At 26.7% G+C, this 12,873-nt stretch overlaps 3 protein-coding genes across 3 annotated transcripts in view; 2 read left to right on the plus strand and 1 right to left on the minus strand.

The window, feature by feature from the left end:
• Window positions 1–12,873, minus strand: part of LOC145743747 (forkhead-associated domain-containing protein 1-like) — a 46,559-nt gene that overhangs the window by 13,820 nt on the left and 19,866 nt on the right. Inside the window, exons 3-7 of the mRNA XM_082561783.1 lie at window positions 5,514–5,625; window positions 5,133–5,282; window positions 4,763–4,866; window positions 4,261–4,558; window positions 3,804–3,934 (exon numbers count right to left, since the gene is read on the minus strand). Coding sequence (XP_082417909.1) covers window positions 3,804–3,934; window positions 4,261–4,558; window positions 4,763–4,866; window positions 5,133–5,282; window positions 5,514–5,625 — 795 coding nt within the window. The remainder of the gene's footprint in view (window positions 1–3,803; window positions 3,935–4,260; window positions 4,559–4,762; window positions 4,867–5,132; window positions 5,283–5,513; window positions 5,626–12,873) is intronic.
• LOC145743751 (uncharacterized) lies at window positions 549–2,986 on the plus strand. Its single transcript, XM_082561787.1, has 4 exons — window positions 549–708; window positions 1,004–1,155; window positions 1,291–1,441; window positions 2,155–2,986. Exons 1-4 carry the CDS (start codon window positions 586–588, stop codon window positions 2,374–2,376), a joined length of 648 nt encoding a protein of 215 aa, XP_082417913.1. The 5' UTR covers window positions 549–585; the 3' UTR covers window positions 2,377–2,986.
• Window positions 8,197–9,781, plus strand: LOC145743963 (uncharacterized). The gene is made up of 5 exons (XM_082562045.1): window positions 8,197–8,413; window positions 8,622–8,861; window positions 8,937–9,079; window positions 9,336–9,441; window positions 9,537–9,781. Exons 1-5 carry the CDS (start codon window positions 8,197–8,199, stop codon window positions 9,779–9,781), a joined length of 951 nt encoding a protein of 316 aa, XP_082418171.1.

The raw sequence follows: 12,873 nt of genomic DNA on the forward strand, positions 1-12,873 counted from the left end.
TATACATAAATATTTGTAAAAAAATCTAACACAAAGTTAAAAATGTATCTAAACTAATTTAGTTAGCATAACAATACAAATAAACTAAGTCTGCATGATAAGGAAAGCTGATAAGTGGTGAGAAAAGGACTTTTAGTTGAATGACATAATAGCTAATATTGACTAAACAAATTCAATGATATTTTAACAAACATCAAAATAATAGGATATTTGTACTAAACTAATAGGATGCTTGTAAATTATGTATTATAATATCAAACATATTTAAGATATATTTATGTATTAAATGTATTTAAGAATAAAACCTTGTTATAATGTAATATAATAAATTAAAAGAAATTTTTGATTAAAAACCAGTACCTACACACTAAAAAATGCTTTTCAATATTTAGTAAAAGTAAAGTTTAAAAATAAAAAAATTGGGCTATACCAGTGTGGTTACTCAATTGCGCAACAGGTTTGAAATATCAGAAAAGTTTTACCCGGGAAACCCCGGGTAAAAACCCCGTTTTTTTTTTAAATTCACGGTCCCAAGTCCAACTATTAACGAAATATTTCTTTGTTGTTTTCAGCTGCGCTTTCAAAATGGAAAAATCCCAGATGCTAATTTATAGATTGTATGTGGTAATGTTTATTTTAATAAATATTGAAGCAAAACTGTCATCAAACCAAGAAACTAAAAAAGAACTAGAGTTTGAGCTAGACACGGTAATACAGAAAATTGTCAAGTTTTTTTACAAAAAAGAAATCTCAAATTTAGTAAAAAAATGACTTCAAAAAGTTATATTTAATGCTATTAAACCTAGGAACAGTTTGAATTCGAATTAATTCAGAAATTTATAGAAGTTTTACTCACTAAAAAGAATCATGTCGAATATTATTAAAAACACTGTTTAAATGTTAAAATTTTTATAGTTTTGCTTCTTTATGGTGTGTATATCTTAAAAGCTTTAAAAAACAATATAAACTTATTACAAATTTAAAATTTACTTTAACTTAACAGTGCAAGGTACACACTAAGAACCATGGCTACATACCAACCCGATGCAAAAAAAACGAACGCTATGACCCAAAAGACCAAGTGTGTGTATTTTGCTTTAAAGGTTACACCAACTTGGTGCCATCTTGCAATCGGAGGTGTAACGTTAGAATTATGTAAGTGCTATCATAATTTCTTTGTTGACTAATTTTAGCTTACTAAAAGACCTTTTACAATACCAGAAAAAAAAACTAATAACCAATGAGACAAATGTGTCAAAAAACTAAACAATTAAAAAAAAACTTTAATAGGCCACCAATCATAGAAAAAAAAGAACAAAACAATGCTGAAAAAGGCGACAAGAATGACATCAAAAAAGAACAACAAAAAGAAGGAGATCAGAATGATAACAAAGTTTCTGGGGCTGACTTAAACAATGAAACACCTAAACAGAACGAAGAGGTATTGTTCAAAAAATAATATATAAAATTTAATGTAATGTAATTTTTAAACAGTAATCTATGTGTATTGTGTAATACCAAAAAGCTTACTGCTGAGCATATTCATAGAGGGACTTATACCTTTTTAACGGGTTTGGTTTTATTAAAATAAATGTCGGCAGTAAAAATAAACCCCTAAAAGGGGTTGACTGAAAATGAGGAAATGGAAATTGAGGGAATGAAAAATAAAGAAACGAAAAATGAAGGAACTAAAAATGAAGGAACCGGAAAATGAAGGAAAGAACCGGAAAATGAAGGAAAGCAAAAAGGAGAGAGGGAATCTTAAATACTAAAACGCGGAAATATCGTTGACTGTTTATTTGGGATTACTGTCATTTATTCGAGAACTGATAAGCGATAAGTCAACGGATTTTTTGCATTTTATTTTGTTAAGATTCCGCCTCTCCTTTTATTCACTTTCCTTCAATTTCCATTCCTTTATTTTCCATTCCCTTAAATTTCGTGTGTCCCCCTCCATAAAAGTCGACACTATAACAGCATTCTAAAAAGGTATAGTGGCTGTGTTATGCAATATCTCTGCCCTTACAATTATAAACCTTAGATGAGCAAGAGTTAGGAGAAGTCGGCTAGTAGATTTAGTTTATTAATACCACATTAGTTACACTGTACCATTTATGTTTTAAATTAGCATAGTCTAATTCTAAATTTTTATAGAATATCGTTGTACCCCCAGTTGTGCAACCACAACCGGTTGTAACTACAGCTCAACCAGAAATTCAACTTAAACCGACAAAAATGAATGAGAAGATCCCTTCAAATAATAAAGATTTACCACGAGCAACTACAGCGTCTAAAAGCTTTAAGCTAGCTGTGAAAATAATAACCCATGTCATCTTACCTTTGGTTGTTGGATTTTGGCTTGTTGTGCTTCCATAAACACCATACTTTTCTGACAGCATTATTGTAAATTTGTAAATAAAAAATGCTTGATACATTACGATGGTTTATTCAAACCCAAAAATGATTTTATTAAAATTAATAAATGAGTTTTGGTTTCATTTAACCAATGAATTCAATCTAGTTAAATAGATAATGTTAAAGCTTGCTTTATACCAGACTTATTAACACAGTAATTACATAAACTTGCATGCCTATGTTTGGTATGCCAAACCTAATTTTAGTTTCACATTAAACCAATTACAGATTACAATTTTTTACATTTTTGTTAAATTATAGACTTAAAAATATATACTTCTGCAAATTACACTACATTTTTAGAACAACAACTTTCTATTTTCGAACGAAAAGCTATATTTGAAACTAACATTGACAATCCTTTAAAAATTCATATAACATGCAAAAAAATTGAAATTGCACCTTGGTACAAAATTTTATTTTGTGTTTATGAACATATTGTATTTATATAAAAAAATTGTCATTTGATTTGAAATGAATATATATAATGGTGCTTTGATGTTTAGTTCAATTAGTTACTTTTGCACCATATGTATTTTCTTTAACAGTAAATTTTTACACAGACTTCATATATTATCATTATATGTATATTACTGGCCACACAATGATGCAATAAACAAGGTGATGATGCCAGTTCATTGGTCTTGATGCCCTTGTTATAACATTGCTATGTGTGTTTAATTAGGTACTTAATTGCATCGCCTAGGTTTTTTCAATATCATTAGTTGATTTTTAACCTCACAGGCTGCATTTTAACTATTGTAATATCGTTGCAATTAGCACCTATTAACTGCCTTTAATAATTTTACCACTCACCACAAATGGCAGTTTTTTTATTTTAAAAGGCTATGCAATGGACATATACTGCATATATAGTGTTTACTAAGCTCTGTTGTATAAAGATTGCGCCTACGTCTGTTATTTAACTGTTTTGTAAGTTAAAAAATGTTTTAAGATAATGATGTTTAAGTGATATGATTCGTAAGAAAAATCATTTAAGTTTAATCTGTGTTGTATAATGACTCGTACAATGTTTTCATTACATTGGATAATACAACAAATCATTTTTAAAGTTAGTGTGATTTTTTTGTCTTTCTAATTTAAATAAATGTTTTAAATTAAAAGTACATTATTCCAAAAAGTTTTAATTGTGGTAAGTTATATATTATTAATGCCTTTATTTTAAAGCTTTAAGTTTGTCCAATTTTTTAAAATGAATATTTAGGCCTTTTTATTTAACTTTCAACCAGCAGTGTGGCGAAAAGGCAAGGCAATATGCACAACAACACACAGTCTTGAGTTCATTTTTATAGCTTGTAGTAATAGCAGTCTTAAGGATTGTAATTTAGTTTTTTCTATGTCCAACTTTAAAATAATTGATTAATTACCTTAGCTGAAATAGATGAAAGTTGAATTTCTTTTTGCTTCAGTTCCTTTTTTAGAAAAGTTGTTTCACTGTTTTTCTTGCCAAGAATGGATTCTTGATTTTGAATTTGTTTTTGTAAAGATTGAACTAAACCTGTTGAGAGTTTAAACAATAAAAATTAACCAGTTTTAATTTGTAGCCTTTAAATCTTTACCCAAATCTTTAAAAATAATTAAACACAAAATAAATTTATTTAAAATTATACATTAAAAAAATCTTCACAAAAATTATACCAAAATATACCAAATTTTTATTTAACCTTTTAAAGTAAAATGAACTTTGCATTTAACAAATATAATTTAAATTTACATCATTATAAAATAACCCATAAATAACAAACAGAAAATAAGTTATATATTAGAGTAACTACTTTGAAATTATAAATAACCTAAAAATTGAAACTGTAATTTTAAAATGACCTTGAGACATCTGATATTCTTTGTTAGCTCGATCTAAATCCAATCTTAACTCGTTAATTTTCTTCTCCCGCTCTGCTAATTGGCTCGTTAAAGTCGGTGATGATGTCATAGTAGCATTAACAGAATCCAATTGATGACGCAACAATGTGACTTCATTACGACGTGAATTTATTTCGTTCTCAAAACTTTGTAGTTTATGTACAAGTTGAGTGTTTGAAGCCTCTGGGTTTTTTTGTTCATGTTGTTTTGCAATTTCATCTCGCAAACAACATATCAGCTGATCTTTTCTCTTGGACTCCTGTAATACACAAAAATTACAGTTTAAAAAAATTTTTTTGCCAATAGATATATACAAAAAAATAAAAATAAAACTCTTACAACAAAAAAATAACAAAATTTACTCAAAAAAAAACTAGTTTAAAATGTTGTTTTTATTGTGAAAAATATAAATTAACACCGCAAGCTTTTATTCTAGTATTAAATATGAACAAAATTATATTACTTGTTCAAAGACAGCAAGTCTGTTAATTTCATCGCTCATATGCATCAACTTTTGATCTTTCTCCTGCAATGAACTCTCCAGCGGGTTCGCACTTGTTGTAAAAGCTGTAGAACAAATAAAGTTATTTTTAAAATATTAACACAAAAAAAAGAAACATTAAAACATTTTTAAATTTTGTTTTGGTCAAATTTTTAGGCTTTGTTTCAGGCTGGTAAAGTGCAAAAAATAATATTAAATTAAAATAAAAGTAACATGGTATTTAGATATATTTTTAATAAAAATGTAAAGTAGTACAACTAGACAACAAATAAATATTTAAAAACGTCAAATAATATAAAATTACTTAAAAAAACTTAAAAAAAGTTGTTACCCTCTCTTATATATCTTTGGGGTTGATTAGCATTGGGTAAACTTGTCGTAGGGGTCATCTTGCTAACCGCCCCTGCACTGTAAGGCCGTGACCTTAAAGGAGGGTGAGGATAAACTGAACTGGATTTTGGACTCTCACAAACTTGGGGTTCTGAAATTTTTTTATTTTTTTTTTAAATTTTAATAAATTTCAATTTTTTTAAAAGTTTTAACAAAACCTTTATTTACAAAATAATATAAACTTTTTTCAAAAAAAAAATAATTAATTTATGCTACTAAATTCACAGAAAAAAATCTTTACAGAACAATACTTTTAACATTGAGAAAAAACAGATTAATTTAAAAAAACAAAAAAAAAAACTAAATTAAAAAGGTGACTAACTTGATTTAGGAGAAATGTTAATTTGGGGAAGAGTTCTGTTTTCATTGTTTGGACAAACTAGTATTTGAATAGGGGAATTCCAGGAGGGTTGTTGTTGAACTGGTGATGAGGTCTAAAAAAAAAAATTTAAATAAAAATTTCCCACAAAAAAGAAAACTTTCCAATAAACTATTTCAAAATAAAAAAAAAATTACTAAATTAAGTTGAACTAAAAATAATAATTGTCATTATGATAATCATATGACTATTAAATCTAAAACATCAATCTTTTATTATTTCTTTATTACTGACAATACAACTCTTAAGACAAAGAAATTATCATACCAATGTGATTAAAAATAAAAACACATACCTTATATTTAAAAAACAGTTACAGTAATTTTTTAATACATTCATTTTATTAACTCATATTATTTTTACTAATTACCACAATAAAACTAAAACTGACTTATGCTTTACACAGTGTTACACACATAACTCACTTGTGAAATGTAATACAAATGGTTATTTAATAACATTTAGAGTGTATGAATATTTATTATCGATATATAACTAGTAACAAAGTTAAATTCCCATTTAGTTGAAGTTTTTTTAATACAATGTAGAATAAAAATGTTAGTTTTAAGTTTGATGATTTTAAGTTTAAATATTGTAAATGGGCAACAATGGTTTACATATGAGGGTGTAGAATATCACCTTGGATCAGTAGTGAATACATACAGTAAAGCCCTTAAAAAATGTACAGAATTAAATGCTACGATAGCTACTCCTAAAACGTCAGGAATTCGTGATTTTGTTCATGATAAAATTCCAACAATTAATGGTAAATATTGCAAGTCATATATTAGAATAAAAGTTATATTTGGGTTAAGCATCGAAAAGTTTGTATGTTATAGGGAAAAGATCGAATTACTACATAGGCCTTACTCGACAAATTCCAAACTAAGATAATTCCCCTTTTATTTGGTCTGATGGAACAACTTTAACTAGTGACCAAGCTAACTGGGATACTTATGAACCTAATAATGGGGGTGGTGGAAATGAAAACTGTGTTTTGCTGAAAGGTTGGACTTCTAAGTGGGAAGACAACAGTTGTAATGGTGGGACTCGATTAGATTCATTTATTTGCCAGCGATTGTCACCAAGTAAGTGCACTTTTATTTGTGATTAATTTTTTTTATATATTAAATATATAATTTGCTAGCTTTTTGATGTATTATAGCTCAAACAACCACTGCTATAACTGAAATCAACACTGCCACAACAATTACCACAACTAACAAAACAAATGCAAGGATTTACATTTTTGGTGCATTTAAACTACTCATTAGCGAAACTATTTGACCTAAAAGAAACCTTTTAACTTTACCTGAAAATAAGGAAATAAAAGTAAATAAGAATATTGCTGCTAATTAGAATATATATTTAATTTTTATATAACAACCAGATTGCCCCTCTGACAATCTCCCTTACTGCAACTGGGTTTGTTTTATTGCTTTGTTTTATTGCCATTGCAGCTGTTTTTCACTACAAGAAAATTAAAAACAGACCAGGTAAAATATATGGGTTAAGCCAACCAAGTGTTTTTCATATTATAAACAATTATTTTGGTAGTTTTAACAAAAGAAATTAAAAAAAAGAAAACCAAAAAAGATGTTTTTAAAAAATCAAATTTTGTTAAAATTTTTTCTGCACATTTGTAGAAAACAATAAAAATAATATTCCAGTGGAAAACTTATACACCACAGCAGAATTTCAAACAAACTCTAACACCACACCAAAGCCGATACCATTCGACAACTATTACACCACATATACCACAGCAGAGCCTGGTCCACCAAGTGATAACTTTTACACCACAGCAGATCCAGGCCCAAGTGACAATGACAACAACACCAGAGCAGAAAATGAACCAAATGATCAAGAAGTTTATGCTGCTGTTATCCCAAAACATTTACGATAAATTTTAACTAAATTTGCCTTATATAGTAAGCATAATATTTTTATTAACAGCAATACTTAAAAAAAATTTGTCCAAAATGTTTAACACAACATTTTTTTATAAATAACCAAGTTTAATTTACATTTTACAAACATTATTGGTAAGTTAAATATTGTATCAAAACTTAAACTTATATTTATGATTTGTAATACCTATATAATTTATTAAGTAAATTTTTATTAAAATTAGTTGTATATCATTTTGCATTTTAGTTATATTTTTAATTAATTAATTTTTATTTAATATAAACTTAGTCATGTTTAGTGTAATGTAATAATTCAGTAATTGTTATGAGTTTTATTATTTTATGGTTTTAATTTAATGACATTTGTATTCATAAGTTATGCTATAATATAAAGTGTTTTTAATGTATTACTAACATTATGTGATTATCTGTTTTGTAACTTATTCATAGTACGAAATAATATTCTAATGACAAACAAAATATGAAAAGCTATGTTGTTAGTGTATTTTTTAATTATACCTAATTAGAAGTAATTTAAACTATTATTTAAAAATGACATCACAATAACATGTCTAAACTCAATTAAGCTATGACATGCATTACACATGTTTATTTAATATGCATAAGATGTTATGATAATAAATCTTGTCTATAAATAACAAAAAAATCTGAATAAAAATACATTAAATTCGTGCTTTGAAAGTTTTTTTTTCAAAATGAACAAGTTAGTTTTAAGTTTGATGATATTAAGCTTAAATAATGTAAATGGGCAACAGTGGTATAAGTATAAAGATGTGGAATATTATTTTGGTTCAGATGTTAAAACTCATGATGCAGCAAATACAAGATGTACAGAAATGAATGCTATGTTGGCAATTCCTAAAACTTCTGGAATTCAGAATTTTGTCAATCATACCTTATATTTATTAAAAAGTAATATCCAATTAAAAAGCTTATATTTAAAATATTGCTCTAACAAGTTTAAATTTCTTTAAAGACAAGATTATTTTTCAAAAGCTCAAACATATTTTTATTTTATTTACATTTGATAAAAGGTAAAATCATAATTTATAGGGCATCACTAAATAACTAAAACAGTTATATATTCTCTATGGCACAACTAACATTTTATTTTTTATAGAACAAGCGGCAAGTTATTTTATTGGCCTAACAAGAACAAACTCCTCAAATTTGGATTCCTCTTTTATTTGGTCTGATAGGACAACTTTAACTAGTGACCAATCTAACTGGGCTCTCAATGAGCCAAATCATGCCCATGAACAATGTGTTGTAGTAAGAGGGTGGACTTCTAAGTGGAATGATGTGAAATGTTCTACTCCAAAAATATTACAAAGATTTATTTGCCAACGATTTTTACCAAGTAGGAACAAATTTATTTGCAAACATTGTAAATTATATACAATAAAATCACCCAAATTTGTGTAATTTATTATAGCTACACTGTCAACTGCTACTGAAATCACAACATTACCAACACAAAACATTTCCACTTCAGACAACAAACAGACAAGTTTAAGTATAACCTTCACTTCAGCAACTATACAAGACACAAGCTTTTTAAGTCACCATTATAATCCGGTAATTATTATTTTTAATTTTAAGTGGTGTTAAGGCTATTAGTTTAGTAACAGTAAATTGGTGAATGAAGAATTTACTATATACAGCATTTTGTTAACCTATCATTAAGTATAAAAAATGCTACTAACAAATTAATATTAATCTAATTTTAGATAAACAGTTTAAGATTAAACTAAAATACATCCAAAAGAGTAATAACCCAAATGAAATAATAATAATGTTAGTTTTATCAATTTTAACTCTTATATTTCTGCAGGTTACCCCCCTGAAAATCTCCCTAATTGCAACTGGTTTGGTTTTATTGCTTTGCTTTATTGTAGTTGGGGCTGTTTTTTATTACAAGAAAATAAACAACAAACCAGGTAACAATACTAAACTAATTATACAAAGAGTGTTCATAATTTAAACCATCAATCAAATAGTTGCATTACATTCATGAGACAAAATTTCTTTTTAGATGTAGTAGAACACATGGAAAATAGTATTCCAGTAGAAAACTTATACACCACACCAGAAGATCAACAAAACTTAAACACCACACCAGAGCCTATACCCCTAGACAACTATTACACCACAGCAGAATCAAGTGGTAATTTATACACCACAGTGGAACCAGTACCAAGAGACAATAACACCACAGCAGAAGATGAACTAAATGATCAAGAAGTTTATGCTGCTGTTATTCCAAAACATTTACGATAACTTTAAAGCATTTACAATAACTTTAAAACATTTACGATAACTTTAAAGTTTGACATTTTTTAACTAGAGAAAGAATTCTAAAAATATTTATATTTTAGTAAAAGTTTATAACTATAATTTAATCTATTTTTTATTTCAAAGATTATTCAATCTTTTAATTTTTTTCTTAATGTATTATAATTCGTATACTCTTTTTTTTATATTATAGTAATTTTTTGTTTTATCTTATTTATAGTTTTGTGTTAATGCAATTTTAATTTAAGTCAGCTGTTTTTATAGATTACACTATATTATAAAGTGTTTTTTAATTACTAACATCAGATCATAATTTATATAATAACTTATATCTTTTCAAAATAATATTTTAATGACAAGCAGAATATAAAAACTATATTGGAATTGTTTTTCAATGTTGTCATCAAAACTGACTTACATGAACCACTATTATTTAACTATGACATCACAACAACATATCTAAACTCAATTAACTTATAACATGCATTGCACATGTTTATTTAACAGCTGTATAATGTTATGATAATAAATCTTGTCTATAAATACCGAAAAAATCTGAATGGAATTAGATTAAATTAATATTATAAAATTATTTGTGGTTTAAAAATGAACAAGTTAGTTTTAAGTTTGATAATTTTAAGTTTAAATGTTGTAAATGGGCAACAATGGTATACATATGAGGGTGTTGAATATTACTTTGGACCAGATGTTTACAATTATGACACAGCAAATACAAGATGCACAGATTTAAATGCCATGTTGGCAACTCTTAAAACTCCTGAAATTCAAGATTTTATTAATCATACATTATACTCAATAAAAGGTAAATTTCTATTTTAAAGACTTTTTTAACTAACAGCACAACTTTAGCTAAGTTGGGTTTCGTCACAAATTTAAAATCACTACAACTAACATTTTTCCTTTATTTAGGACAAGGTTCAAGTTATTTTATTGGCCTAACAAGAACAGACTCCTCTAATTTGAATTCCCCTTTTGTTTGGTCTGATGGAACAACTTTGTTGGGCAATCAATCTAACTGGGCTCCTTATGAGCCAAATAATGCCCATGAACAATGTGTTGTGGTGAGAGGCTGGACTTCTAAGTGGAATGATGTTAATTGTTCTCATCCAACAATATTACAAAGATTTATTTGTCAACGATTTTTACCAAGTAAAAAAATTTATTTGCAAACATTGTAAATTATATACTTTAAAATTACCCAAATTTTTGTATTTTATTATAGCTACACCGTCAACTGCTACTGAAATCACAACATTACCAACACAAAACATTTCTACTTCAGACAATGAACAGACAAGTTTAAGTATAACCTTCACTTCAGCAACTTTACAAGACACAAGCTTTTTAAGTGACCACTATAAACCGGTAACTTTTTTAAACTTTAAGTAATGTTAAGGCTGACTAATAGTTCAATAACAAAAAGTTGGCAAAAAAAATTTACTAAAACCAACGCTTGTTAACCTATAATTAAGTTAAAAAAATGCTACTAACAAATTAATTATAATCTAATTTTAGATAAACAGTTTAAGTTTAAACTAAAATACATCCAAAAGAGTAATAAATAAATGAAATAATAATTTTAATTTTATCAATTGTAACTCTTGTATTACTGCAGGTTACCCCCCTAAAAATCTCCTTAATTGTTTCTGGTTTGGTTTCATTGCTATGCTTTATTGTAGTTGGGGTTCTTTTTTATTACAAGAAAATTAAAAATAAATCAGGTAAAAATATCACTAAAAATATTTTATTAATTGTGACCATTAATCAAATAAAAGTAATACATCTATGATGCAAAAAAATTATATATTTTTCTTTAAGATCTAGAACACAGGGAAAATAGTGCACCAGTGGAGAACTTATACACCACAGCAGAAGATCAACAAAACTTAAACACCACACCAGAGCCAATACCCCTAGACAACTATTACACCACAGCAGAACCAGGACCAAATGGTAATTTATACACCACAGTGGAACCAGTACCAAGGGACAATAACACCACGGCAGAAGATGAACCAAATGATCAAGAAGTTTATGCTGCTGTTATTCCAAAACATTTACGATAATTTTTCAACAAAAATTTGATTTTCATTCTTTTAACAAAACAAAAAAATTAAATTTTTAACTAAGTGTACTATTATTCCAGTTAAAAATATTTTTTTAGCATAAATTTATTACTATAATTTAATCTATTTTTTATTTTAAAGATTACTTAATATGTAATTTTTTCTTAATGTATTATAATACATATACTCTTTTGTTATGTTATAGCAATTTTTTGTTTTATTTTATTCATAGTTTTGTGTTAATACCATTTTAATTTAAGTTAGATGTTTTTATAGATTACACTTTATTATAAAGTATTTTTTAATTACTAACATCAGATCATAATTTAAATAATAACTTATATCATTTCAAAATAATATTTTAATGACAAGCAGAATATAAAAACTATATTGGAATTGTTTTTTAATGTAGTCATCAAAACTGACTTACATGAACCACTATTATTTAACTATGACATCACAACAACATATCAAAACTCAATTAACTTTTAACATGCATTACACATGTTTATTTATTAGCTGTATGATGTTATGATAATAAATATTTCATAGCTGTATGATGTTATAATAATAATAAATATGATAATAAATATATCAGTAACTAAGTAGTATATTGGTATTTATTTATTAAAGTTTTTGCATAACAACCTTAGTAACAAAATGAACAAGTTAGTTTTAAGTTTAATAATTTTAAGTTTAAATGTTGTAAATGGGCAACAATGGTATACATATGAGGGTGTAGAATATTACTTTGGGACAATTGTTAATAGTTATGACTCAGCAAAAACAAGATGTACAGAATTAAATGCTATGTTGGCAACTCTTAAAACATCTGGAGTTCAGAATTTCGTCAATCATACCTTATATTTATTAAAAGGTAATATCCAATTAAAAAGCTTATATTTAATATATTGCTCTTACAAGTTTAGATTTCTTAAAAGACAAGATTATTTTTCAAACATATTTTTATTTTATTTAGTACAACCCTCA

Source organism: Corella eumyota, chromosome 2, assembly GCF_963082875.1.
Source record: "Corella eumyota chromosome 2, kaCorEumy4.1, whole genome shotgun sequence".
Lineage (NCBI taxonomy): Eukaryota > Metazoa > Chordata > Ascidiacea > Phlebobranchia > Corellidae > Corella > Corella eumyota.

Bases quoted from the DNA above. Each gene is read 5' to 3' on its own strand.
- LOC145743751 (XM_082561787.1), top strand. From the start codon at position 586: ATGGAAAAATCCCAGATGCTAATTTATAGATTGTATGTGGTAATGTTT. The intron at 709-1,003 runs GTAATACAGAAA...TTAACTTAACAG, and splicing joins TAGAGTTTGAGCTAGACACG to TGCAAGGTACACACTAAGAA. The intron at 1,156-1,290 runs GTAAGTGCTATC...AAACTTTAATAG, and splicing joins AGGTGTAACGTTAGAATTAT to GCCACCAATCATAGAAAAAA.
- LOC145743963 (XM_082562045.1), top strand. From the start codon at position 8,197: ATGAACAAGTTAGTTTTAAGTTTGATGATATTAAGCTTAAATAATGTA. The intron at 8,414-8,621 runs GTAATATCCAAT...TATTTTTTATAG, and splicing joins TACCTTATATTTATTAAAAA to AACAAGCGGCAAGTTATTTT. The intron at 8,862-8,936 runs GTAGGAACAAAT...AATTTATTATAG, and splicing joins TTGCCAACGATTTTTACCAA to CTACACTGTCAACTGCTACT.